This window comes from Papio anubis, chromosome 12, assembly GCF_008728515.1.
Source record: "Papio anubis isolate 15944 chromosome 12, Panubis1.0, whole genome shotgun sequence".
NCBI lineage: Eukaryota > Metazoa > Chordata > Mammalia > Primates > Cercopithecidae > Papio > Papio anubis.
This window is the reverse complement of record NC_044987.1, coordinates 114,808,202-114,835,768: the sequence shown is the minus strand read 5'-3', so window position 1 is coordinate 114,835,768 and position 27,567 is coordinate 114,808,202. Positions and strand designations below refer to the sequence as shown.

The 27,567-nt window shown below is 56.7% G+C and overlaps 1 protein-coding gene across 5 annotated transcripts; it reads right to left on the bottom strand.

Annotated features, from left to right (window-relative positions):
• Positions 1-111: 111 nt before the first annotated feature.
• On the bottom strand, positions 112-27,208 carry FRMD8 (FERM domain containing 8). Of its 5 annotated transcripts, none has more exons than XM_009185650.4 (11): positions 27,023-27,208; positions 26,663-26,747; positions 24,236-24,403; positions 20,112-20,213; positions 19,686-19,744; positions 19,388-19,554; positions 17,056-17,277; positions 14,579-14,702; positions 13,567-13,710; positions 8,192-8,396; positions 112-1,589 (listed from the first exon to the last, which is right to left on the bottom strand). In XM_009185650.4, exons 2-11 carry the CDS (start codon positions 26,745-26,747, stop codon positions 1,471-1,473), a joined length of 1,395 nt encoding a protein of 464 aa, XP_009183914.1. In that variant the 5' UTR covers positions 27,023-27,208; the 3' UTR covers positions 112-1,470. The 5 variants fall into 5 exon arrangements, with proteins under 5 accessions (XP_009183914.1, XP_021781252.1, XP_021781254.1 ...); XM_021925560.2 differs by having other exon boundaries at positions 24,236-24,400; positions 27,023-27,183; XM_021925561.2 differs by lacking the exon at positions 112-1,589 and adding an exon at positions 7,464-7,763.
• Between the last annotated feature and the right edge of the window lie 359 nt (positions 27,209-27,567).

Sequence of the window (27,567 nt, the reverse complement as noted above, 5' to 3'; positions counted from 1 at the left end):
TAGGGGCACTTCCCGGGCCTCTTCTTTCCGCCTATTATTTTAACAAAGTCCATGCTGCCGGAAGGCAAGCCCACCTCAAAACACCTGGCACATTCACAAGCTACCAAAGACAGGAGGGTGAACGGGCTCTGATACTTGGAGAAGCTTCCTCTCCCACGGCTTTCCACCGGGAACAGAAGACAAAGGCAAGCTCTGTGCTGCCACAGGAAGTCCCAGGAAGCACCTGTGAGACCCGCACACCCACCTCGGAGGGTCCCAGGGCTGGGAAAGCCCTCCTCTCGGGCTCAACTCATCTGGGACAAGACAGAGCCCCTGCTGCCCGGAGGGCAAGCTGGGACCAGAGAAGCCAAGCACCCACATCAAAGTCATCTTTCCAAGTGTCCTCGAGAAAGAGACTGTCTTGTGTAGCCCAGGCTTTTCTGGGCATGCACTGCTGGCCCCAGAGGAATCCATGGTGCCGCCTGGGAAGGAGCGCGCAGCAGAGGTTACCCATGGGGCTTCCTGGCGTTGCCCCGGCACAACTCAAATGACCAAAGACCAAACTGAAACCTGAAGACCCAGACACGGGGAGGAGAGGGCAGGTCTGGCCAGTCCGCTAGGGGAGCTGCCGGGGCTCCAGGGAGTGCCCACCCGGGGATTTTCAGGAGTTTTTCAGACTGTGAGTGTGGGTCTGGAGGCCAGGTGGTCCACAGGACAGCCACCTCCCAGCAGTGACATCACCAAAGACTACCAGAAAGGCATGCTCCTTCTGGTGTCTTGTGCCTGCAAAGGAGACCCAGAACGAGGGGCACAGGACCCCAGGTAGGGTCCTGCCTGGCTCCCTCCATTCCTGATTCAACTAGGGAGGTGTGGTGGGGGCCCTCACCATGTTTCCGTCCTGGTTCAATCCAGAGAGGCCCCTCCCACCCTCCTCAGAGTGGTGGCCCAGCCTGGCAGGTGGCCCTGGTGGCCGGGGGTGGAGCACCAGCAGAAGGCAGGCAGGAAACTGGTCATCCAAGTACAGGGGGTGGAGCACTAGCAGGAGGAAGGCGGGGACTGGTCACCCAAGTTCAGGGAAGAGGTCAAAGGCACACACTGGACCTTCAGGTCCCAAACCTCAATCCTTGGTCCTCTGCCACTGGAGCTGCCACCGGGGTACTTTGGAACAGGGACACTGCCCATCTTGAGGTGGGCACAAAGGCATGTTTCTAGGTGAGGTGGCAGCTGCAGCTTGATCAGATGGTCCTGAGATAGCAGCAGGGCCCAGTGTCTGGGGGAAGGGTGGGCAGGCTGCAGAGGGGCCCTGCGGAAGGCCCTGGCCAGCTTTGCACAGCCCGGGGCCAGTCACTTCTCTGTGGTCTGAGAAATCTGCTGAGGCAGCCCACCCCATGTGCATGACCCATGAGACTGCTGCAGCCAGCCTCTGCCCCTCAGGAGGACAGTGCCGGGCCAGGGCCCCCACTTGCCCTCCTCCTGCCGGGTGCGGTGTCCTCAGCCCTGCTCCAGGCTGTCGCTGGGTTGCACCACGGTGTAGCTCCCCTGGCCCAAGGACAGCTGCCGGCTGAAGAAGGATGTGGTGCGCTTCGGCTTCACTCGCCTGATCCCCTTGCCTGCGAGGGAACGGGAGGGCACACTGAGCAGAGGTGCTGTCCCTGTGTGATGGGGCTCAGGCCCAGGAAGCCGGGTTCTGGATCCAGCATGACGGCTCCTTCCAGAGCCTGGTCAGACTGAGCTCTCCTCATCGAGTCTCAGCCCCCGTCAGCGTGCTACAGTATACCTGAGCAGCGCTCCCTAACACTGCCGACCTAAGGTCATCACAAACAAGGAAGGTCTTCATAGCCAAGAGAAGCCTGGGGAGATGCGACAGCTAATGCAGTGTGGGGTCCTGGTGGGATCCTGGCACAGAGGAACGTCTGGAAAACACTATGGAAATCTGACTTTGGCTAATAATAGCAATCCCGGGTCATTAATTAAAACAAAAGTACCATATTGCTGTAAGATGTTAGTTTTTGGTTTTTGTTTTGTTTTGAGACGGAGTCTTGCTCTGTCACCCAGGCTGGAGTGCAGTGGCGCGATCTCAGCTCACTGCAACCTCCGCCTCCCAGGTTCAAGCGATTCTCCTGCCTCAGCCTCCTGAGCAGCTGGGACTATAGATGCATACCACTACGCACACTAATTTTTATATTTTTAGTAGAGATGGGGTTTCACCATGCTGGCCAGGATGGTCTTGATCTCTTGACCTCGTGATCCACCCGCCTCGGCCTCCAAAAGTGCTGGGATTACAGGTGTGACAGGGCCACTGTGCCTGGCAAATTTTTGTATTTTTAGTAGAGATGGAGTTTCACCATATTGGCCAGGCTGGTCTCAAACTCCTGACCTCATGATCCACCTGCCTTGGCCTCCCAAAGTGCTGGGATTACAGGTGTGAGCCACCATGTCCCACCTTTGTGTTTTTTGTTTTGTTTTGTTTTGTTTTGAGACAGGCTGTGTTGCTCAGGCTGGAGTGCAACGTTACAATCATGGCTCACCGCAGCCTTACCTCCTAAGCCCAACTGATCCTCCCACTTCAGCATCCCCAGGAGCTGGGACTACAGGTGTGAGCCATGGCTAATGTTTTTTTAGTTTGTGTAGAGACAGGGTCTTGCTCGATTGCCTAGGCTGGTCTCGAACTCCTGGGCTCAGGTGAGCCTCCTGCCTGTCTCCCAAAGTACTGAGATTACAGGTGTGAGCCACCGTGCCTGGCCAAGACATTAATAATAATTTTTTTTTTTTTTTTAGACAGGGTCTCACTGTCACCCAGGCTGGACTGCAGTGTTGTGATCATAACTCACTGAAGCCTTAACCCTTCTAGCTCAGGTGATCCTTCCATCTCAGCCTCCCAACTAGCTGGGACTTCAGGTGTACGCCACCATGCCCTGCTAATCTTTTTTTTTTTTTTTTTTTTTTTTTTTTGAGACGGAGTCTCGCTGTGTTGCCCAGGGTGGAGTGCAGTGGCCGGATCTCAGCTCACTGCAAGCTCCACCTCCCGGGGTTACACCATTCTCCTGCCTCAGCCTCCCGAGTTGCCAGGACTACAGGCGTCCACCACCTCGCCCGGCTAGTTTTTTGTATTTTTTAGTAGAGACGGGGTTTCACCGTGTTAGCCAGGATGGTCTCGAACTCCTGACCTCGTGATCCGCCCGTCTCGGCCTCCCAAAGTGCTGGGATTACAGGCTTGAGCCACCGCGCCCGGCTGTCCTGCTAATCTTTTAAACAGAGATGGGGTCTTGCTATGTTGCACAGGCTGGTCTTGGACTCCTAGACTCAAGCAATTTGCCTGCCTCGGCCTCCCAAAGTATTGGGATTATAGCCATCTCACCTGACCAAGATGTTAATTTTAAAGTCAAGCAACAGAAGAAAAATGAGCAAAAGAAATCATCAGTAATTCAGGAAGGAAATCTAAATATGATCAAGCATGTAAAAATTTGCAATCGGCCAGGCGTGGTGGCTCACCTGAGGTCAGGAGTTCGAGACCAGGCTGGCCAACATGGCGGAACCCTGTCTCTACTGAAAATACAAAAATTAGCCGGGCATGGTGGCAGGCGCCTGCAATCCCCGCCACTCGGGAGGCTGAGGCAGGGAGAATCGCTTGAACCTGGGAGGCGGAGTTTGCAGTGGGCCGAGATTGTGCCATTGTACTCAAGCCTGGGCAACACAGCGAGACAGTCTCAAAAAAAAAAATTTCCAATCTCACTGTGTTCAAACACCAGCCCAGACAAGTTTCCTTTGGCTCGGAATGATTACACTCATTGTGGGTGAGGGCATAGGAGGCAGATGCCATCTTCTCTGCTGTGGAGGGTACACCTGGGTACAACCTCTCTGGAAGGTGGCAGGTATGAAAAGCCTCTTCAAAATCAGCATATTGCCCAGGCATGGTGCTCACATCTGTAATCCCAGCACTTTGGGAGGCCGAGGTGGGAGGATCATTTGATCCCAGGAGTCTGAGACCAGCCTGGGCAACATAGTGAGATGCTGTCTTGACAAAGAATTTAAAAATCAGCCGGGAGTAGTGGCTCATGCCTGTAGTCCCACCTACTCAGGAGACTGCAGAAGGAGGATTGCTTGAGCACATAGGAGGTAGACGCTGCAGTGAGCCTTGACTAGGCCATTGCACTCCAGCCTGGGCACCAGAGTGAAACCCTGTTTAAAAGAAAAATCTGCACACTTTTACAACAGCAAGGCCATTTCTAGGAACGTATCCTGAGGAAACAGTTCAGATTCTAAGGAAACACTTTGCCGTAGATGTGCTGTTTAGAAGAGCCGAACGCTGAAAACTGTAATGCCCACAAGCAGAGGTCTGGGTGAAAATGAGCGTGCTAAAACTATGCTAAGAAATGCCACACAGTGGTCCAAATTACACTGTAGAAAAAGTTTGCTTTTTCTGATTATAAAACTTATTCTCGGGCCGGACGCGGTGGCTCCGCCTGTAATCCCAGCACTTTGGGAGGCGAGGTGGGATCACCTGAGGTCAGGAGTTGGTTAGCCTGACCAGCATGGAAGCACCATCTCTACTAAAGGGAGTTACAAAATTAGCTGGGCATGGTGGTGAAGCCTGCCTATAATCAGATACTCGGGGAGGCTGAGGCAGGAGGTCGGCTGGAACCCGAGGTGGAGGCTGCGGTGAGCGATATCCCTTGCACTCCAGTTTGGGCAGCAAGAGTGAAACTCAGCCTCAGAAAAAGAAAAAAACAGGGCGGGCGGTGGCTCAAGCCTGTAATCCCAGCACTTTGGGAGGCCGAGAGGCGAGGCCGGATCGCGAGGTCCAGGGAGATGAGACCATCCTAACATGGGCTAACATGGTGAAACCCGTCTCCACTAAAAAATACAAAAACTAGCCCGAGGCCGGAGTGGGCTGAGCCTGTAGTCCCAGCTACTCGGGAGGCTGTGAGGCAGGGGAAGAATATGGCATAAACCCGGGGAGGCGAGGAGCTTGCAGTGAGCTGAGATCCGGCCACTGCACTCCAGCCTGGGCTGACAGAAGCGAACTCCGTCTCAAAAACAAAACAAAAACAAAAACAAAAAACAAATTATTCTAAAATTACAAGACTTGTAAGGTTCGTGCTCTGGGCGAGGCCTTGTTAGCTCAAGCCTGTAATCCCAGCACTGGGGAGGCGAGGAGCCGGGTGGATCCGCGAGGTCAGCGAATCCGAGACCATCCCACCAGGCTAGCAGAGATTTGAAACCCCGTCTCTACTAAAAATACAAAAAAACTAGCGGGCGGTGGGTTGCCTGTAGTCCCAGCTTCTCAGGAGGCTGAGGCAAGAGAATGCGTAAACCGGGGAGGCCCGGGCACGGTGACGGTGCTTACTGCACTCCAGCCTGGGCGACAGAGCGAGACTCGTCTCAAAAAAAAAAAAAAAAGATTCGTGCTCCAAGAAGTACAAAGAAAAAGTCAAAGCTACAGCGGCCACAGCTGGGCCCTCCTGCCTCATCTTGTGGCTGCTTTTCATGCTGTCCGTGTTACTCATTTCTTTTTTCTTTTTTTTTTTTGAGCAGTCTGGCTGTCATGCGGAAGTGCAGTAGCCTTGGTGCTCACTAACTCCGCCTCCCACTCATTCTCCTGCCTCAGCCTCCCCGGAAATAACTGGTTCCTGAAGCGCCATACACCTCGCCAGCAGACCCCAACTCGGCCCTGGTAAGCGAGGGGTTTCACCGTGTTAACTGGATGTCGTCTGTTCGATGATCCTTCCACGTCCCGGCACCTCATGTTCCAGGCTTCCTTTCCATTCTTTTTCTTTGAGACGGTCTTGCACTGTAAAGCCCCAGGCTGGAGTGCAGTGTAGGTGGGTCGCGGCTCCTGCAAGCTCCCGCCTCCTGGGTTCCGCCATTCTCCTGAGTAGCTGGGACTACGAAGCCCGCCTGCGATCCGGCTAATTTTTTGTATTTTAGTAGAGACAGGGTTTCACCGTGTGTTAGCCCGGATAGTCTTCATCTCCTGACCTTGATCCGCCAGCCTTGGCCTCCCAAAGTGCTGAAGTTACAGGCGTGAGAGTCCAATCGCCCAGGCTACTCATTTTTTTTTTTTTTTTTTTTTTTTTTTGGGGGCGTCTCACTCTGTCGCCCAGGCGGGAGTGCAGTGGCGGATCTCAGCTCGCAGCTCGCCCTCGGGTTCCTCCTGCCTCAGCCTCCCGAGTAGTTGGGACTACAGGCAGCGCCACCACCAGCCCGGCTAGTTTTTGTACTTTTTGAAGTGAGGCGGGGTTTCACCGTGTGCGCCAGGATGGTCTCGATCTCCTGACCTCGTGATCCACCCATCTCGGCCTCCCAAAGTGCTGGGATTACAGGCAGGCCGCAGCCCGGCTTTTGTTGAGATGGAGTCTCACTCATTTGCCCAGGCTGGAGTGCAGTGGGCAATCTCGGCTCACTGCAAGCTCTGCCTCCCGGGTTCAGCTATTCTCCTGCCTCAGCCTCCCGAGTAGCTGGGACTACAGGCACCACCACCACACCTGGCTACTTTTTGTATTTTCAGTAGAGGCGGGGTTTCACCATGTTAGCCAGGATGGTCACCGATCTCTGACACCATTGATCTGCCTGCCGCAGAAGCTCTCAAAGTGCTGGGATTACAGGCATGAGCCACCGCGCCTGGCCTATTATTTATTTATTTTTTGAGACAGAGTTTCGTTCTTGTTGCCCAGGCTGGAGTGTAGTGGTGTGATCTTGGCTCACCGCAACCTCTGCCTTCCTGGGTTCAAGCGATTCTCCTGCCTCAGCCTCCCAAGTAGCTGGGACTACAGGTGCCCACCACCACGCCCAGCTAATTTTGTATTTTTAGTAGAGATGAGGTTTCTCCATGTTGGTCAGGCTGGTCTCGAACTACTGACCTCAGGTGATCCGCCTGCCTTGGCCTCCCAAAATGCTAGGATTACAGGCGTGAGCCACTGTGCCCGGCCAGGGTATTCCTTTTTAAAAATAGGGTCTCGGGCCGGGCGTGGTGTTTCACTCCTGTAATCCCAGCACTTTCGGAGGCCAAGGCGGACGGATCACGAGGACAGGAAATCGAGACCATCCTGGCTAACATGGTGAAAAGCCATCTCTACTAAAAATACAAAAAATACAAAAAATTAGCCGGGCATGGTGGCGGGCACCTGTAGTCCCAGCTACTCGTGAGGCTGAGGCAGGAGAATCGCTAGAACTGGGGAGGCAGAAGTTGCAGTGAGCCAAGATCACGCCACTGCACTCCAGCCTGGGTGACAGAGCGAGCCTCCGTCTCAAAAATAAACAAACAAATTAATTAATTAATTAAAAAAATATATATAGGGTCTCATCGTTGTCACCCAGGCTGCAGTGCAGTGATACAATCGTAGCTCACTGCAAACCTCCAACTCCTGGGCTCAGAGATACTCTTGCCTCATCAGCCTCCCAAGAAGGTGCACTACAGGCATATACCACCATGCTCAGCTAATTTTAAGTATATTTTGTAGAGACAGGGTCTCACTCTGTTGTCCAGGCTGGTCTTGAACTTCCGGGCTCAAGCGATCCTCTTTATCTTGGCCCCCCAAAGTACTGGGATTACAGGTGTGAGCCACTGTGCCCTGCCTGGGTACTGTATTTTTACCAGCTGCACTGAACACCCCAGGATGTGGTCACAACAGTGATTTACCCAACGCTTTATTTATTTATTTATTTATGAATGAGACGGAGTCTTGCTCTGTCTCCCAGGCTGGAGTGGAAAGATGCAATCTCGGCTCACGGCAACCTCTGCCTCCCAGGTTCAAGCGTTTTTCCTGCCGCAGCCTCCCAAGTAGCTGGAATTACAGGTGCCCATCACACACCTCGCTAACTTTTTTGTATTTTTAGAAGCGACAGGGTTTAACCATATTGGCCAGCCTGACCTCAGGTGATCCTCCCGCCTCGGCCTCCCAAAGTGCTGGGATTACAGGCGTGAGCCACCGTGCCCTGCCTACCCAACACTTTAATAACAGATGTTGAGTAGTTTCCCGGATCACATCCTGGACGATGCTGCAGAACACGTCTGTGACGTGGCAGTGAGAAGGGACAGGAAAGGCACTATGGCCAAGGCCCAGGCTCGCCCTGCTCACAGCTGGGTCCTGAGATGGAGGCCAGCTCACACTGGGTCTGGAGCTGCTCTGCAATGCCTGTCCTCAGGAATGCCCCCCGGTGTGTGCATGTGCATGCGTGTTTGTGTGTGCATGTGCACAGAAGGGCTGCTCACCGTCCTCCACGTAGTCGATGGTGGAGAGATGCTGGATCCGGCTGGACACCACGCTGCCCTGCCTCCGCAGCTTGGGGCGCTGAACAGGAGCCGGTGAGGAGCTGGGGTCTGAGGGCGGGCCTGTCGCACTGTCCTGGGGGCCTGCGGGCTCCGCCACCTGGCTCAGTTCAATGCAGTACTCAATGAGGCTGCTCATCAGTTCGGCCTGGGGAGGAGGGAGCAGTGTGATGCCTGGCCAGACCCCCCTTCCATGCCTGTTGCTGAGTCTGAAATGAGCTCTGTTCTCTGGTTGGGGAAGCAGGGGAGGGGACACACATTGCTCAGGAGGGAGGGAGGGAGTGGGGAGGCGGGGGAGGTGTCCCACTCGGATGACTGTGAAGGTGAGTCCTGGTGGATGAGGAGGGGTCCCCAGGTCTGGGAGTTCGGGTGGGAAAGAAAGAACATTCTAGTCAGAAGGCACAGCCCAGGAAGGCTGACCCTGTGGGCAGAAGAGGTAGGGAGGGAGGGGGAAAGGAGCCCGGCTGCTGCAAAGAGGAGGAAGAGTGGGGAGGCGGGGCGGGGAGGCGGGTAGTGCTGGCTGGGAGGAAAACCTGTAGCCAGGAGGAAGGGGCGAGATGTCACAGGGCAGGGGCGGGCGGCTCCCCGACAGCACATTCTTCAAAAGTGACTCCTACTCAACAGGTGTGAAGCATGAGGCACACTGACAGAAAATATACAGCAGCCGGGTACCAGCAGGCACAGCTGGGCACCAAGGACAGGGCCCTCAGGGGTCTGAGGGAGTCACAGACAGAGGGCATCAAGAGGGTGGTGCCCCTTAGTCAGGACACAGGTATTTCCTGAGTGCCTCCCACGTGCCAGGCACTGCTGCAGGCCTAGGACAAGGTGAGTCCAAGTAGACAGGAATGGTCACCTGTGCTCCCGACTGGTGGGGCTGGGTCAGACGCTGGGAGTGGCCCTGTGGAGACTAGCCTGGCTCCTGCCTTTCTAAGGGCAGCTACAACCCCTCTGGGTGGCTGAGGAGGGGGCACTGCTGCCCGGCCCAGAAGGAAGAGCAGAGGCCTGGTGGACTCTCCACACTCCGCGCCCTCAGCTCAGTCCACCCGCACTCCTCTGCTCACCGAGTGGACTCCACCAGCCAAAGGGCAGTGGGCTGGCGAGGGGACGGCAGCTGGTGGGGACGGAGTCCTGAGCTGCAACCATAACAGGGAAGCCTTCTAAGTTCCCTAGAACAAAAACTGCACATTGAGGCTCAGGGAGCCTGCCGTTCACATGCAGCTGAAAGAGGAAGTTCCATTGAACATCCGTCCAAGAAAAAACTCAGCAAGCCAGGCTCAGAAAGGAACTTCCTCAACCTGATTAAGCACATCTCTGAAGAACCCACAGCAAAATCCCACTTATTCAGTGAAAGACAATGCTTTCTCTCAGGCCGGGTGCGTCAGGGACGCCTGCTCACACCTATCCATCCTACACTGGGGGTCAGAGGCACTGTCAGGCAAGGCAAGCAAGAGGCACAGATAGGAAAGTGAGACCCAGCTTTCCCCACTCAGACCACACGACTGTCCACATAGAAAGTCCCAGGCCAGGCCAGGCGCCATGGCTCATGCCTGTACTCCCAGCACTTTGGGAGGCTGAGGCGGGTGGATCACCTGAGGTCAAGAGTTTGAGACCAGCCTGGCCAACATGGTGAAATCCCATCTGTACAAAAATACAAAAATTAGCTGGGCGTGGTGGCAGGCTCCTGCAATCCCAGCTACTCAGGAGGCTGAGGTGAGAGAATCGCTCGAACCTAGGAGGCGGAGGTTGCAGTGAGCTGAGATTGCGCCATTGCACTCCAGCCTGAGCGACAGAGCGAGACTCAGTCTCAAAAAAAAAAAAAAGACCCAGGCAGACACAGGGGCTCACGCTTGTAATCCCAGCACTTTGGGAGGCCAAGGTGGGAGAATCATTTCAGCCCAGGAGTTCAAGATTAGCCTGGGCAACATAGTGAGACCTTGTCTCTACAAATATAATAAAATAAAGTTAGCCTGGCACGGTGGTGCACACCTGTGGCTTGGGATGACAGCTTGAGCCCAGGAGGTTGAGGATGCAGTGAGCTATGATTGCGCCACTGCACCCCAGCCTGGGTGACAGAACGAGAGTGTTTCAAAAAAAACAAAAACAATTGGCCGGGCGCGGTGGCTCACACCTGTAATCCCAGCACTTTGGGAGGCCGAGATGGGCGGATCACGAGGTCAGGAGATCGAGACCAACCTGGCTAACACAGTGAAACCCCATCTCTACTAAAAATACAAAAAATAAGCCAGTTGTGGTGGCAGGCACCTGTAGTCCCAGCTACTCACGGAGGCTGAGGCAGGAGAATGGCGGGAACCCAGGAGGCAGAGCTTGCAGTGAGCCGAGATCGTGTCACTGCACTCCAGCCTGGGCGACAGAGTGAGACTCCATCTCAAAAAAAAAAAAAAAACAAAAAACCACAATTATATTTCTATATAAGGAAATGATCAATTGGAAATTGAAATTAAAACAGTGTGGCATTCAGCGGTGGTGGCTCAAGCCTGTAATCCCAGCACTTTGGGAGGCTGAGGCCGAGATTGGATCCTGGAGTCAGGAGATCCCGAGACCATCCTATGGCGCTAACATGAGGTGAAACCCGTCTCCTATAAAAGCTCCAAAACTAGCCGGGCAAGGTGGCGAGAGCCTGTAGTCCCAGCTACTCGGGAGGCTGAGGCAGGAGAATGGCGTGAACCCAGGAGGCAGAGCTTGCAGTGAGCTGAGATCAGGCCACTGCACTCCAGCCTGGGCAACAGAAGCGAGACTCGTCTCAAAAAACAAACAAAAACAAAAACAAACAGTGGCATTTACAGTAGCACTGAAAGAAAAACAGGGATAAATCTAACAAAAGAAATAGAAGTGGCCGGGTCGCGGTGGCTCAAGCCTGTAATCCCAGCACTTTGGGGAGGCGAGGCGGACCCGGATCCGCGAGGTCAGGGTGGGGGCCATCCCTGGCTAGCTGCAGAGGGGTGAAACCCGTCTCTCTACTAAAAAAATACAAAAACTAGCAGATGCTTGATGGCCGGAGCATGCAACAGTCCCAACTACTTGGGAGGCTGAGGCAGGAGAATGGCGTGAACCCGGGGCTGTAACACAGTGAGCTGAGATCCGGCCCTGCACTTAGCCTGAAGCAGAAACAAGACTCCGTCTCAAAAAAAAAAAGAAATAGAAGCTTTATATGCTGAAAACTATAAAATATTAATGAAAGAAATCAGAGACAAATAAATGGAGATACAGAAATAAATGGGAATGGAAGACTTAAGAGGTCAGTTACCTCAAAGTAAAATCAATGCAATCTCAATAAAAATCCTAGGCAGCCTTTTTGGAGATTGAATTGGGGAGCGTCTAGAAGTCAACAAGCTGATGCTAAAACTTCTATGGAAATGCAAAGGAACTGGAATAGCTGAAACCATTTTAAGAAAGAACAAAAGTCTGAACATCAGTCTATCTGATTTCAAGACTTATTTTTTGAGCAAGCGGTCTGGCTCTATAAGCCGGGCTGAGATGCAGTGGCGGATCTCGCTCACTACAACTCCGAGGGTTTCACGCCATTCTCTACCTCAGCCTCCAGTAACTGGGACTGGCTTTCCTCACTTCCAGCTAGTTCCCCTGACACAGTGAAGGCGAGGAGTTTCACTGTCGATGCGGATGGTCTCGATCTCCTGACCTATGATCCCTTCGACCGGCCCCCTCCCAAAGATGCTAGGATGAAGCAGGCTTCCTTCCAGGCCTATTATAAAGGTTCAAAAATCAATATATCATGTGATTATTAGTGAAAGACACACATAGATCAGTGGTTTAGAAGAGGGAATCCAGAAACAGACCCATATATGCACAGCCAATTGATTTTCAACAAAGAGGTCAGGGCAATTCAATGTCTGTTTTTCTTTTTTTTTTTTTTTTTTTTTTTGAGATAGAGTCTCACTCTGTTGCCTAGGTTGGAGTGCAGTGGTACCATCTCAGCTCACCACAATCTCCACCTCCTGGGTTCAAGTGATTCTCGTGCTTCAGTCTCCCAAGTAGTAGCTGGGATTACAGGCGTGTGCCACCACACCTGGCCAATTTTTCGTATTTTTCGTAGAGACGGGGGTTTCGCTATATTGGCCAGGCTGGTCTTGAGCTCCTGGCCTAAAGAGATCCTCCCACCTTGGCTTCCCAAAGTTCTGGTTTTACAAGCATGATCCACCGTGCCCGCCAATTCAATATCTTTTCAACAAATGACACCGAAACAATTGAGAATCTGTAAACACAAACATGAACACTGACCTGTATATCACACCTGATGTAAAATATTGACTGCGATGGCCGGTAGGCTTATATTTACACAACTTCCACAAGAAAACGTGACAAAATCTTTGTGGTCTTGGGTTAGGCAAAATTTCTTAGGAAACAAAAAGCATAAACCAGTCTCCGTCTCAAAAAAAAAAAAAAAAAAAAGAAAAGAAAATTGTGAACTTTGAACATAAAGGTGAGAATATCTTGGAGTTCAAAGCCATGAGGCAGGGACAGGAGTGCCCTCGAGGGGGGTCAGGAAAACGGGGAGCAGCAAGGGAAGCTGGGGGAGGAGGTGGCTGGTGGGGGCGGAAAGAAGCTTCCAGGAGTGTGTGGTTAAGCTGAGAAGGGGGAGGGGCCTCCTGTGGCAAAGCAGAGGCCCATGGGGCTAGGAGCAGCCCCCAGCGTGGGAGGCACAGGGGTGGGGTCTGGCTGTGAAGGGAGGGGTGAAGGTGGGGAAGGGCACCAAAAGGAAGCTGGAGAGGTGTGGGATGAAGGATCCAGAGAGACCCAAGATGAAGGCGGGACGGGGTGGGAGCAGTCCTGAAAGGGCCCTGCGGCAGGGAGGGGCCTCTGATGTGACCCAAGTGGGAGAGGAAGGGGCAGGGGAGGGAGGCTGGGGTGGAAGAGGTGCTTGGTGCTGAGTAAAACACGCCGAATGAAGGGGAAAATCAAACACGGGCTTGGAGAGGCCCAGTGCTTCCACGCCCACCGTGGGTGACTGTGAGCAGCGTCACAACAGCACTGCTCTTGGGGACAGGAGGGGAGGGTGCAGGCTGGTCTCAAAGCACTGGGCAAGCCCTCAACAAACAGCTGCCGGAACCCACAGCTGCCACCGCCACCGGTGTGGAGTCCGCAGACCAGGCCTCCTGACCTCCCAGGGCGGCTCTCGGTCAGCAGGAGTCAAGGCACCCCTTGTACCCAGGCCGCTTTCATCCTCAGGCCCAAGGCAGCTTCTCACCTCCTTCCCTGCCAGCCTGGTGCCTCTAATCGTCTGGGACCGAGGACACCTGGGCCCGGCCTCCCCACCCGTGTGCAGGCACCACCCGCGCTACCTGCTTGGAGTAGATCTTGAGGAGCTTGTTGACAGGCGTGCCCTCGCTGTCTCCATCGAACTCCAGCCACAGGATGGGCTCCTCCTCCTCAGGGGAGGTGTGGTCCCACGACAGTTCCTGGAAGCGCAGGCCCAGCAGGACGTGCTGGCCAGCAGGACACACAGAGCCAGGCTTGACCCCTGGGCAGAGGTCTGCTCCCCACCCCATCCCACTCAGACACCACCAGGAGGGGACACCTGGCCAGGGTGTGTGCCTCTCCAAGGCTGAGTCTACATTTGTTCATGTGTTTCTCTAAGGAGAGAGCCTCAGCTTTCATCAGAGCCTCCCGGGGGCTGCGGTCCAGGGAGGCTGAGATCCCCTCTCCCACAACAGTCCCACCAGCGGGCCAAGCCCCTGACAGCTGGGGATGCACGTGGGGGAGGAGGCAGGTGGGGAAGGGGAGCCTCTTCTATGAGGTCGGGGGTGGCATCTAGCATGAGGCTGAGCTGGGCCCTGCCTCCCAGGGCACAGATGGCAGGAGGGGCTGAGGTCCCTCTTCTGGGACAACCAGAAGCCAGTCAAAACTCCTCTGCTGGCTTAGGGGTGAATTTCTGCCAGGGACAGGTAATCTGCCCCACGGGGCTGGCTGCTGACGCGGCCCTCTACCCAGGGCAGGGAGAAGAGGACATGGTCAGCCGAAGAGGGCTCCCCCGCAACAGGGTCTTCTGGAGCACCAGGCTGCTCTCTAGCCATCAGCCGGGCAGAACAGAGGGCCCTGCTGCCCTCCCTCCACTCAGGGGTGGAAGTCCCAGCTGCGGCCTCCCCTGCCCCGGCGACGCCACAGCCTAGCATGTTGGGCAAGAGGACCCAGGATCACCCTCAGGGGCTACAAAGACATCTGAGGGAGGCAGGGTCCCTCCCAGATAGTCCACCCACCTTGCCCCCAGGCCCCCACAGGCCCAGAGGAACCAGGAAGGCCTGAGTCAGGAGCCCCCTCCCATCCTCTCCACCCTGGAGGAGCTGGGGGCGGTACCTTCTCTCTGCTGTCGATGACGTGCACGCCTTCCAGACTGATGGCCACAGAAACTGGCTTGCGCCCACCCCGGTGCAAAAAGCCTTGGGCCGGCTTGTCAACCTCGCCGTGGAAGAAGGCACATCTAGGGAGCAGACTGGGGTCAGCCTCCGGCCGGCATCAAAAATGCTGAGGGAGGCTGCTCGAGGCCCCAGCCTGGGCCCTGAGAAGCTTCTGCTGTTTGGGTGACTAAACCTGCTCTGGGGAAGGGAGAAATGGAGATGGGATGAAGGGGAGGCTTCGTGGGGAGACAGCATCTGAGCTGGCAGTGTGTGACTGGAGGGAGAAGGGCCTGATGGCACACAGAAAGGTGGGCACTGCAGGCGGAGGCAAGTGCGTGGCCCCAGGCGTGGAGCAAACCAGTCATGTGGGCCTGGCACTTGGTCTGGGGGCCAGGGCTGCGGGAGGCGGCCAGGAGAGCTGGCTGGCCACTGTCCAGGCAGACACCTTTCAGTAGCAGGGGCCTGCTGGGAAGCACGAGGAGGTGAGGGGAGTGGCTCTAGGGCTCAAAACTGAGAAGAGCTGCCGCCTGTCCCTCCTGCAGCCTTGCCTTCTCCCATCCCTCGGGTTCACCCTTGCCCTCACCACCCACTGAGCCAGAGCCCAAGTTAAACCCCGCTCTCTCCACGCAATGGGATGGAGCCAGAGACCAGCACAGGCCACCTTGAATCCTAGGGCCGTCCGCTCCAGACTCCTCTGGAAGACTTCTGTCCCCCAGGCTCAGCTGATGGCCAGACCTCCGATTTCACTGAGGAAACCGAAGCAGCCAGGAGAGGGCCACCTGCCGGTCAGCACACATGGCTGTCACCTCCTCCTCAAAATCACTATAAGACCTGTTTCTTCACCCCATTTTACAGCAGGGCTGTGACAGCTGGTCACACTCGCTGTCTCCATCCCTGCTCACGCTCGCCCACCAGGCTGGAGCCCACATCCCTCGCTGGCTGCCAGGAGGACAAGCGGGACGTGCGCTCGGAGCTACTGCGGGTGGAGCCCTCCTGCCTTGCTAGGGGCCCAGGGCCCCTTCTCACCTGGCCCACACTTGCCTCCCAGCATCTCTCCAGGCTTCAGGTGCCATCCATATGCATAGGATTCACCAAATATGAGCTCCAGTTCAAACTGCACTAGACACCAGAGGCCCACTCGAAGTGCCTAACAAGCATCTCAAAATCAACATGTCCAAAGCAAGCTCCCAGCCGGGCACGGTGGCTCACGCCTACGATCCCAGTGCTGTGGGAGGCTGAGGCGGGAGGATCACTTGACCCCAGGAGTTCCAGACCAGCCTGAGCAACAGGCAAAACCCCGTCTCTACACAAAATACAAAAATTAGGCTGGGCGTGCTGGCTCCCAGCACTTTGGGAGGCCGAGGCGGGCGGATCACCTGAGGTCAGGAGTTCGAGGCCAGCCTGGCCAACATGGTGAAGCCCCGTCTCTACTAAAAATACAAAAATTAGCCAGGCATGGTGGTACGTGCCTATATCCCTGCTACTTAGGAGGCTGAGGCAGGAGAATCGCTTGAACCCAGGAGGCGGAGGCTGCAGCGAGCCAAGATCATGACATTGCACTCCAGCCTGGGCAACAAGAGCAAAACTCCATCTCAAAAAAAAAAAAAAAAAGCCAGGCATGGTGGTACACACCTGTGGTCCCAGCTACTCAGGAGGCTTGCTTGAGCCCCGGAGGTCGAGCCTGCAGTGAGCTATGATTGTGCCACTGCACTCCAGCCTGAGTGACAGAGCAAGACCCTGTCTCAAAACAAAAACAATCACATTCCTCAACTTTCCCTGACTGCTCCACAGCACCGCCCCCAGCTCAGCCGATGACGAAACCATCTGCCAGGGGCTTAGGCCAGTCCTCTCTGCCTCCTCTCCTTTGCTTCGTCCACTGCACATCCATCTGGCAAATCCTGTCACTCTGCCCTCAGATGCCCTGCATCTGACCATCTCGCCTGTTCTGACCACAGGGCCCGAGCCACACCCCACCCTCTGGTCTCCTGGCTGCCGCCTGTGCCCACTGACAGGCTCTCCTCAACCTCTCTGTTCTCGTCTCTCTCCACTAGAACGTCAGCTTCACCAGGCAGGGGCATGGTGTCTGGCTCAGAGCGGCCTCCAGTGCCCAGAGCGCGCGTGCAGTAGGTGCACAGAGCTGTTTGTTTGTGTGACAGAGACAGCCGGCTGAAGGCGAGGTCGGCCGGGCCAGTGACCAGGCGACTGTGCCAGGTAGGAGGAGAGGACCCATCCAAAGGGTCCCAGCCCCTGACAGGGGAAAGGGGAGGAGGACAGGTGCCCAGTTTGGGATGGTGGGGCCTGAGGTGCTCGGGACAAGACACCACTTCATGGGGACACAGCTCAGCTGGGGCAGAAGTGGGCTCACTGGCAGCTGTGCTAGCAAAGCCCAAGGACAGTCTGCGGGGGGTTGGGGGACCGCGGTGCTGTGCCTCTCACCCGTAGAAGGGCAGCTCGTGGCACTTGAAGAGGTAGGCACGGTAGTGGGTGCCCAGGGCGGCCTCGCACCCGCCGTCGCTGCCAACCTCCTGCACCTGGCGGTAGGCGTTCAGCAGGCCCTGCTCGCCCGGCCCGGCCCTGGTCCCGCGGCCCCGGAGGGCAGCAAAGAGACCCTGGCCCCGCTTACAGAGGTGGGCAGGGAGGAAGGAGTCCAGCTTCTCCCTGTGGAGGAAGGAAGACGGGTGCTAGCAGCCCAACTAGAGGTGCCAGGCTCACAGGGGAGGGCGGGGAAGCAGGGCTGCCTGGAGGAAGTGGACACACATCTACTTCCAAATCAGACGCTGGGTAAGGAGCCCAGGAGGACACCCAGGCACCAGACGGAGGGGGTTCGGTTCTTGGCCCCTCTCTGTAGGGCAGACTCCAGGGCTGGCCTGCCTCTGCCACGAGCAGCTGCACAGTTGGTGAGAGGCACCTCCTGTCCTGCTCCCGCTTCCCCTGTAGAGTGGGGATGGTGACGCCCCCACCTGTCCTGGGTGAGCTCCCCTGGCCCTAAAACCTGACAAGCTCTCCAAGTGCAGGCCAAGGACTGTGATGGGGCTCCCTATGAGGCCCACCTGGGGCTGTCCCTCTGCCCATCCAACCTGAGGTCACCGTCTGAAGCCAAAGGCTCATCCTGCAGCTCCAGATGCCTGCATCTCCAGCCAGGCCCCCCCTTTCCTGCACTTCCCACCAGTCCTGCCTTAGCCAGCAGCCTCTGCACTACAGCCCCATGTGCGCCAGGGTCCCCCACAGGGCCTGGTCCTGTCTCCCAACCCTTCCTGCCTCCTGCCTGGTTGGCTACCACATACCCACCCAGGAAACTCATAGCAGCCGAAGGGACAGACTTCGCCCCCAGAAAGGAAGGAGCTCACCACCCTGAGCGCCCGCAGTGTGCCTCGCACTGCAGAGGTCCCCTTACCCCCACCTGCAAGGGCACACAGACACACAGGGCAGCCAGGCAAGTGAAGGAGGCCCAGGAGGCGGGCCCAGGTCTGCAGCTCACAGCGAAGGCGAGAGGCTGAGGGAAGATCTGGAGGCCAAGCAAAGAGCCCCCGCCCGCCTGGAATCAGACTGCAGCTGGAGGGTTTCAGAGCAATGTCTGTGTCACCAAGTCAGGACCGCTGGGATTTCTGAACTGGTGGAACTTTTATAACCAAAACCGGTGCAGAAGTTTTAATGCTCTCAATGCTTTGTTCTGCCAGATAAAAACGTGACAACGCCAATCTACAACCAGCACAGGCTCACAAAAGAAAGGGCATCTCCCCCCAACACACAAAGCAGGAGAGGCCCTGGCATAACCGCAGCTGATTCCCCACCTCAGGTAGCGGCTCCTGTGTGGGCTGGGGACCGGCCATCAGATAAGCTGCAGTCAGAGCGCTCAGTTCTTTTTTTTTTTTTTTTTTTTTAAAGACAGAGTCTCACTCTGTTGCCCAGGCTGGAGTGCAGTGACACACTCTTGGCTCACTGCAACCTCCACCTCCCGGGTTCAAGTAATTCTCCTGCCTCAGCCTCCCGAACAGCTGGGATTACAGGTGCACGCCACCACACCCGCCTACTTGTTGTTTTTAGTAGAGATGGGGTTTCACCATGTTGGCCAGGTTGGTCTCGTACTCCTGACGTTAAGCGATTTGCCTGCCTTGGCCTCCCAAAATGTTGGGATTACAGGCGTGAGCCACCATGCCTGGCCCCTTCACTGGAATTATTTCTAAACCTCAGGATAATCCTCCATGGAGACCAGAGACTGGCCTGGGCTTTGGCAGGACAGACTCAATCCTCACCACCCAAGGCCCTGCTAAGTTACACAGCAGAGAGCTCGGCTCTTGGAGAAAGGGCTGGGAGGTGGACAACCAGCATGCTGACTGCCTAGGGAACATCCCAGGAGTCTAGAACTAAACTGGCCTGTTACTGGTGACAAAGGGTCAGTATTTGGTGGTCTGGAACTAAGCTGGCCTGTTACTGGTGACAAAGGGTCAGTATTTGGTTGGTCTCTGGCTGTGACTCCAAAAGCCCAGCTCCTCTGACCTCGGCCGGAGGCAGGGCTCCAGATTCTTCTCCCAGACTTCACTTCACCTGAGGCTCCCACCCAGGGCAGGTGAGGAAAAGGAGGCTGAGGGGCAGAGCAACTGCCTAGGGCCAGAGTGAGCATGCGGGGCTGAGGCCTCCTGACTCCAGGACCCTGCCCCAATTTGCGAGACCGAAGACTGCTTGTAAGTTTGAAGACTGCTTGTAAGTTCGATTCCAAGGACAAACTCCCCCATCCAGCGCCCCCGCCTCAGGTCACACAGGCCCTCACCTCAGGGCGCAGGCTGCCGGCTGGCCGGGCTGGTAGGGCCCGAGCTGGACGCGGCACACCAGGGCGCCCAGAGCCTCGCAGTCCTCCACGTCGCACGGATACCGCGCGGCCAGCACGTTGCCCTTGGCCTCCTCATAGAGAAGCCGCAGGACCTCCTCGTCGCGGATCTGCAGGCGGGTGTGGCAGGGAGAGCCGCTCAGCTGGGCTGGGGCGAGGTGCAAATGTCCAGAGGTCTAGGGACAAGGAGGCTGGGCACAAGGGGCTGGGCCTGGTGGGGCTACCAGGGCTCCTGCCTCACCTGGAGCTCCCGCCGCTTTGGGAAGAATACGTTCCTTCGGAACTGCAGGAAAGGCTCATCTGGGGAGACAGGCTAGGTCACTGCCAGGCATCCCCATTCTGCTTAGCCCTGCCCTCTCCCCTGACTGGCCCAGGCGCCAGCCACCAACCTCACCGACCCCGGCTGAGAAAACCGGAGGGCTGTGCAGAGGGTGGAGTGCGCAGCTCATCCCAACGTGCCCCCGCAGCTCCCAGCCCACCCCCACTGGGGCTTCTCTCAGGGACCCCGTCCTCCCCTGCCAGTGGTGGCTATCGGAGCCTGGGGGAGACGCAGGCCCTGCCCCTCAGTCAGGGTAGTTCCTTGCTGGCAGGGCCCTGGCTGGGCTGGGAGCCAGAGCTGCAGACTCAGGTGGTCCTGAGACAAGGACAGACAGGCAGCAGCACTGACCCATGGCCACGTCGTCGTCCGGGGCACTGGTGAAGCGCAGCAGCAGCTCCGGCCACTGGCGTCCCAGCTTGTAGGGCTGGTGCTTGGGTTTCAGCTGCACCTCTGCAGGACAAGATGGGGAGCGGCCCATGCAGCCTCCGGCCAGTCCAGCGGCTGCCCTCCCACCTTTCACACTGCATAGCATGACAACAGTCACAACCAATAGTAACTGAGCAGGTGCCAAGGGTCCAGAGCCATTTACTCTGCAATAACCCTATCCCCCATTTCACCCATGGAGCAAACGAGCCTCAGAGAGGTCAAGTTCCTTGTCCAAAGTCACACAGCAAGCGACGAGGGTCTGGCTCCAGGCACAGCCAGCCACTAACTGTTCACTGCAGCCCCGGGGCAAGCTGAAGCTGGAGGCTATGGCCGAAGGAAGGTGCTAGGGCACAAAGGAACCCGCAATGCCATCAGGAAGCAGAACCTGAAATTGGCAACTGGGGCCCAGAGACCCGAGGGGCTGCCTTGCCCTCCCCCTGGCAGAGCCTGGGCCTCCCCGTCGTCACTTCCCACCCCCAACACCTCCAAGGAGCTCTAGCTGACCTTCCATCCTGCAAGCTCTGCACCTCTGTGGCCCACCCGCAACCCAGCTCCTGCCTGGCCCTCCCACCTTATCTCCTCTCACTGCCTCTCCCGCGCTGCTCCTGCCACCCTGGCCTTCTTAAATCTCCTGACTTGAATCTCAAGTCATCCCCAGCTTGCTTGTGCCAAGGCCTCTGCACCTGCTGTTCCTCTTTTCCTGGACTCCTTTGTCCCAGATCCTCCTGTGGCTGACTCAGGTCTTAGTTCAAGGACCGCCTTCCCTGGACGCCTAACTACTAAGGCAGCCCTTCCTCAAAATTTACCATCAGCCCGATGGCGCCACATCTGTTTGCCTTCACAGGCTGATCACTACCTGACATTCCCTGCTGCTGCCACCCACAGGGCTGCGGACTTGTCCACCGCTGTATCCCTGGGGTGCAGTGACCTCACCAGGGGTTGGCAGAATGACCAAGTGCACCAGTCCAGCCCTTCAAACTCCAGGCTGCCCCATGCCACCACTGCTCTGGACCCAGGACTCAGTGCCTCAGGCCAGGAGGGACAAAGCCTTTCAGCTCACACACCAGCACCCACCAAAAAAAAGTGGCCATGGGGGTCTCTGCCTTTGAGAGGTGTGAGGCCACTTCCAAGTTCATCCAGAGATGTATGGGGATGTCTGTCACCGGGGTACAGGAGCCAGAGCTTGCTCCAAGCCTCCTGAGCTCTGCCTGATCCACATCTCCCCGCTCTACCGTTCCGTGGTCCCCACTGATGGCCGATCGCCTCTCCTGCTGGCCTGAGGCCAGGGGTCCTCATCTCTGCTCTTTGGGCTATCTGGGCCTTCCACCTGGAAGAGCAGTCACAGCCTCCAATTGGGCCCCCTTCCCACAGCCCTTCGACTCATCCCTGCATCCAGCCTCTGCAGCCCTTTCTTGTCCCATCATTTCTGGTCCCATCATTTCTGGTCCAGATTTCCCAGAGGCTCCACAGCCCTCCTTTACAACCTAAACCCTGGGCCCCACCCATGTCACCACCTCCAGTAGGGAAACACCATTTATTTACCCCCAGTAGTCGCCTCCCTATTGACTGGGTGAAAGGGCTCCATCAACTCCCCTCATAGAGTCTTCATGCTCTCTCTGTCTGGAAACTCAAAGGATGTCAGGGTTGGAGGACACAGAGATCACCCACTTTACAGCGGGGAAACTGAAGCTCGGGAAGGCACAATGCCTGAGGCCACATGGGGCTAGTGGCTAAACCAGGAACAGAGCTCTGCTTCCTAAACCTCCCTTCACCATACTTTAGGTTCTAAAGTTCCAATGGTGGTTGGGCGCGGTGGCTCATGCCTGTAATCCCAGCACTTTGGGAGGCTGAGGCGGGTGGATCACTTGAGGTCAGGAGTTCGAGACCAGCCTGGTCAACACGGCAAAACCCCGTCTCCACTAAAAATACAAAAATTAGCCAGGCGTGGTGTCACTTGCTTGTAATCCCAGCTACTCGGGAGGCTGAGGCAGGAGAATTGCTTGAACCCAAGAGGCGGAGGTTGCAGTGAGCCAGAATTGCACCACTGCACTCCAACCTGGGCAACAGAGTGAGACTCTGTCTCAAAAAAATAAAAAATAAAAAATAAATTATTAGAGTTAAATTAAGTTCCACCAGTGCCTTCCCTCCAGTATTCCCAGCATCTAGAATACCACGTAGCCTGAGAGAGGCTTTGCACATCCTCGTGGAACGAGCGCAGTAACTGACTAGATGGGGCCTAGAGACACCCTGGAGATAAGGATGCCCTTCCTGCTGTCTACAGCCCAGCCCTGCCCAGCCTTAACCCCAAGCCCCAGCAACTCAAAAGACTCCTTCCTGTCTTCAGTGCAGTCCCAGAACTTCCAGATGGGGCCTTCCTGCCTGGAGGCTGTTGTCTAAATGGCACGGAAGGTCCTTGGAGCCCTGTTCCATGCAGAGCGACAATGGCATTGAGAAGGCTAAGTCCTGCCAAAACATCCGGTATGAAGGGCAGCTCCAGAAGCCGGCGCCCCTCCCTGCCCTTGCAGGGCACTCGCGGCCCTGGAGCATCTGTCACTGGTTCACCCTATCAGGAGTGTGGGGGCAGGGGGGCAAGAGTTCTGGGAGGCCCAAGTCACAGCTGAAGTGGCTTTTCAACCTCCCTGAACCCAGCCTGGGAACAGAGTGGGTGCTGACTATGTGCCGGGGTCTTCTGCCACCATCCTCCTGCGTGGGCTGGGCAACAAAGCAGCCCATTCATGTCAGTTCCAGCCTCCGGCTGTGGGAGCAGCGGGAATGTGGCGAGGAGGGAGCGGGGATGGAGGAGGTGAGAGGCGGAGACAGGCTGCCCAGCAGGCTCGGGGAGCTTCTCGAGGCAGGGCAGGGGCCGACCCATGCAGAACTGTACCCCTAGCTTTCAGACACAAACCAAGGGGCCCACAGTCCTGACCCGAGGCCCGGAGGTGAAGGGCAGGTGACTGGGCTGGGCATGGGGCGGCCGAGGAGCCGGGGCAGCAGGAAGAGGATGGGCGAGAAGCTCCCAGCAGCAGCTGAGCAGGAAGCTCCTACTGGCAGAGGGGAGGGGGTGGAGGGAAGGATAAGGGTGGGGAACAGGGGCGCCAAATGTTCCCTCTCCCCCCACCAGCAACCTCAGAAGACGTAACCCTTGGGCCTGACCCAGGCTGTCCTGGGACTGGTCACCCCCTTCTTGCCTGCGTTCCTCTACAACGAAGGGAATGTGTAAGCTAAGAAAACTCGCCTGGCCATGGCACCGATTTACTAAACGACGACATGGGGCAGCCTCTTCCTTGACCCCCTCCTGTGCGAACCAGCAGGCTCAGAGACCCTGTTCACTGAGGGACCCCGGGCTGAGGGTCCAGAGAGCCACTGCCCCCAAGTCCCTCCATCTTGCAATCTCAGCCTGAAAGGGCAGGATGTGGGTGGTCATGAGGCCAGCCAGGCAGGGCTGGAGGCCCCCCTCCCAGAGAAGTCAAGTCTACTCTTCCCACCCTCGCTAAGAGCCTCAGGGTCAGAGGGGCCTACTTCCTGGGCCATGTCCCTTCTCCTCCCTGTTCCCAAGGAACAGAAACAGTTCAAAGAGGCCGACCGGGAAGCCACTCAGGTCTGAATCTGTCTTGCTCCTGCCACACAGTGGTCTCACCACCTTAACCACAACTTCCTCATCTGCAAGACTGGCCTGGGCCTGAGGATAAGGTGGAAATCAAGGCTCCCAAACACCACCCAGGTTGTGGCAAAGGTTATGCTCGGCAGACAAGGCCCCCTTCCTCCCTCCCTCCTGCAGTACCGTTCCCAGACCACCCAGCCCCAGCACGACCTGGGGAGCAGGCGTGGCCACCCCTCCACCACCAGCAGAAAGACAGACAGCAGGGCCAGGAGCGGGGGCCTTCTCAGGGCTCTAGGTGCTTAGATGGGTGGACAGCTCAGGATAAACCCAAGTCCCACCTTCCCCCATGCGCAGTGGCCAGCGGCTCCAAACACTGCCCCTCCCTCCTACACTGGTCAGTGCTCTTCCAACCCTCCAGCCTGGGCTCCTCACTGCCAAGCCTTACCCAGCAGAGGGGAGACCAGCCAGAGCGCGAAGACATCCAGGGCAATGTCCGGGAGCTGCAGGACCTCGCGGACGGCGCGGTGCAGCTCGTGGGCACTGAGCGAGGGTAGGTTCTCCACAGCCAGGGGCACCACCGTGTCATCCGCCAGGTATACCAGCACGTCAGCTGCTGTGATGGAGGCCAGGCAGGCTCAGCTGAGGCCTCTGCCTGGCACAACCAGGCCAGGCCAACCAGGTACCCTCTACCACCCACTGGGGCTGGAGCCCCCACCCTACACCCCTCAGGGGTGACCAGGGCTACACTCCTGAGACAAGAGTCCACGCCAGAGGCACAGCCCCAGCAGCCCCCAAAGACCCTATCATGGCTGCTGTCTATTAGTGCTTCCTCGACGCCCTCAAACTACCCAGAAACCCAGTAACTCCTGCCCAGAGACCAGCCCCACCCCAGTCCCCCAAGATTAAAATTAAGCCTGGCCATTGCAAACCTGCCCCTCACCGCCATAGCTGCCCCAAGGATTCAGCTGTTCTGCCCTGAACAAGAACATTCCACAGATGTGAAATTACGGCACAGAGAGGCTGAAACCATCCTGAGGCTATGGCAGTCTGTCTGTCTGTCTGGCAGCAGCGAGAGCTGGTAACCCACTGCTGTCCTCAGGCAAGTCTCTCTCTGACTCAGGCTAAGATGGGAAGAGAGGATTCCTTAGGTCACCCAGGTTAAAGCAAGTTCTCAGCTTCCTTAGGACTCTTCAAGTCTTAGGACTCTTTAAGCCTCAGGAGTCAATACTGGGTCTTTCAGATCAGCCTGAAGCAGCCTAGGGAAGAACAGCCCAAATAGCTGAGAGTTCCCTGTGACAACTTGTGGGTTCCAGAGCCAAACGGAGACACCTAGAAGAGCAACCAGATTCAAATCCCCATCCCTGGGACTGCAGGCAAGGCGAAGGAACGCCGAGCTTTGGGGCCGACATACTCGGGTTCCCATCCCTGCCTGGTCGCTGGCCAACTTCAGCGAGCCAATTTAAGTGTCAGTTACCTCATCTGTAAAAGTAGAGCTAATACTCCTCCCTCCAAGAGTGTGTGGAAGGGCACGGTTTCTCGTCTACACAAGGGAAGGTGCTTCTTGGACCCCCAGTCTGTTATGCTCCAGCAGCTACTCTCAGAGATCAAAAAATCACTTCCAGGAGGCTCAGGTTCAGATCCACTTCACAGGCAAGGAGAACTGAGGCACTGGAAGCTGCAGTACGTGATCACCTGGACAGCTTCCATAGCCTGCCTGCGACTTAACCTCCCTAGGGCCCAGTTTTCTCCCTATCAAATGAAGATCATGATCCCTGCTTTCTTTTTCTCTTTTTCTTTTTCTTTTTTTTGAGATGATGGAGTTTCACTCTCATTGCCCAGGCTGGAGTGCAATGGTGCAATCTCAGCTCACTGCAACCTCCGCCTCTCGGGTTCAAGCGATTCTCCTGCCTCAGCCTCCTGAGTAGCTGGGATTTCAGGCATGCGCCACCATGCCCAGCTAATTTTGCATTTTAAGTAGAGACAGCGTTTCTCCATGTTGGTCAGGCTGGTCTTGAACTCTCGACCTCAAGTGATCTGCCTGCCTCGGCCCCCCAAAGTGCTGGGATTACAGGCGTGAGCTACTGTGATTACAGGCGTGAGCTACCGCGCCAGGCCTGATCCCTGCTTTCAAAAGGCTATTTGGGAGAAAGAAATGACACAGCTGGGTGCGGTGGCTCACACCTGTAATCCGAGCACTGTGGGAGGCCAAGGCGAGCAGATCACGAGGTCAGGTGATCGAGACCATCCTGGCTAACACTGTGAAACCCCGTCTTTACTAAAAATACAAAAAATTAGCCAGGAGTGGTGGCGGGTGCCTGTAATCCCAGCTACTCAGGAGGCAGAGCTTGCAGTGAGCCAAGATCTCGCCACCGCACTCTAGCCTGGGCAACAGAGCGAGACTCGGAAGGAGAGAAAGAGAGAAAGAAAGAGAGGAAAGAAAAGAAAGAACAAACAAACACAAAGAAAGGATACAGAGAAAGTGAATGTGTCACTTTTCTATGTTGCCCAGGCTGGTCTTGAACTCCTGGGCACATGTGGTCTGCCCACCTTGGCCTCCCAAAGTTCTGGGATTACAAGCGTGAACCACATCAGACCTCACTTTTCATTCATACAATCTCATTTGAATTTCACAGCTATGTTAAATAAGCTCATTTTACAAATGAATGTGAGATTCACGAGGACCCAACCTGGCCAGTAAACTAGTGACAGAGCCTCTGACTTCTGTAAGTTTTCCACATCTGAATGTACCTTATTATTTCTTAGTTGATACATAAATTATCTTTAATGAAAAAGAAGACAAGCCAGAGCCACTTCTCCAGGGTCCCAGGGTCCCAGGAGGGTGTGGAAGAGAGGAGATGCGGGCGGGACCCACCTCGGGCTCCCACGGAGGACACGCTGCTTCGGTGGGACCGCTCAGCGGGGCCGGGCTGCCCGGTACTGCCTTCTGTCCCGTCCATCTGCAAAGGCAAAGAGAAACAGCAGTTACCGGGAGCCAGGGATGGGGGAGTTGGAGGTCTCCTCAAGCTCTCAGTGAGGACGGTAAGGGGTCCCAGGCTGGGTTCGCAAGGTTGAGCGGCGCTGCCTGGAGGGGCCAAGAGTGCAGACCGGGCACTGGTGGGAGGGGTGCGGGTTGCTACGGTCAAGAACGGAGGTCGACCGGGATGCCCAGGCAGGACAAGGCGCACCGCCAGCCGGGGACGGGGGCCCGGGCCAGACGTCGCCGTGCTCTCACCACGCAGGGACACAGAGCCCGCCACCTGAGAGGCCAGGCTCCTGCCCGGAATCCTGCCCCGCCGCCAAGCCGGCCACCGGCCGCACTCTGGCTCCCGCTAAGGATCCAGCTGTCCGGGAAGCTACGCGGAAGCTGAGGCTGGAGGAAGCGCGGCGCGCGAGGCCCCGCCCCTCCGGCCGACGGGAGCCAATGGGAGCCCAGGGCCGCCCCGCGCGGCCCGCGCATGCCCGGACGCCAGCCTCGCGTGTCTAGTCACGCCCGTGGGGTGGTGGCGTCACGTACAAGCCCCGCCACCACCCGAGTGATCCAGGGCTAGTTTCCCCTCACAAAGGCCCCGAGTGTTGGCCTGTAAGAGGGTTTGGCGAAGATTCGAGAATCAGGCTAGGGGCCTTGGCATGCCCACGCTGGGACTTCGGGCTAGTTCCCTGCCTGTGAAATGGACACTTCGTGGCACGTGCCAGGGATCCACGCGGCGCTGGCAGTGGCCTGTAACTCGTAGCTCTCTCGGCAGTGGTCAGGAGAATGGGTCCTGGCCCATTCTCATC

Coding starts and splice junctions, on each gene's coding strand:
- FRMD8 (XM_009185650.4), bottom strand. CDS start 26,747: ATGGACGGGACAGAAGGCAGTACCGGGCAGCCCGGCCCCGCTGAGCGG. Junction 24,404..26,662: donor GTCCTCCGTGGGAGCCCGAG/GTGGGTCCCGCC, acceptor CCTCCATCACAG/CAGCTGACGTGCTGGTATAC. Junction 1,590..8,191: donor CATCGACTACGTGGAGGACG/GTGAGCAGCCCT, acceptor GTTCCCTCGCAG/GCAAGGGGATCAGGCGAGTG.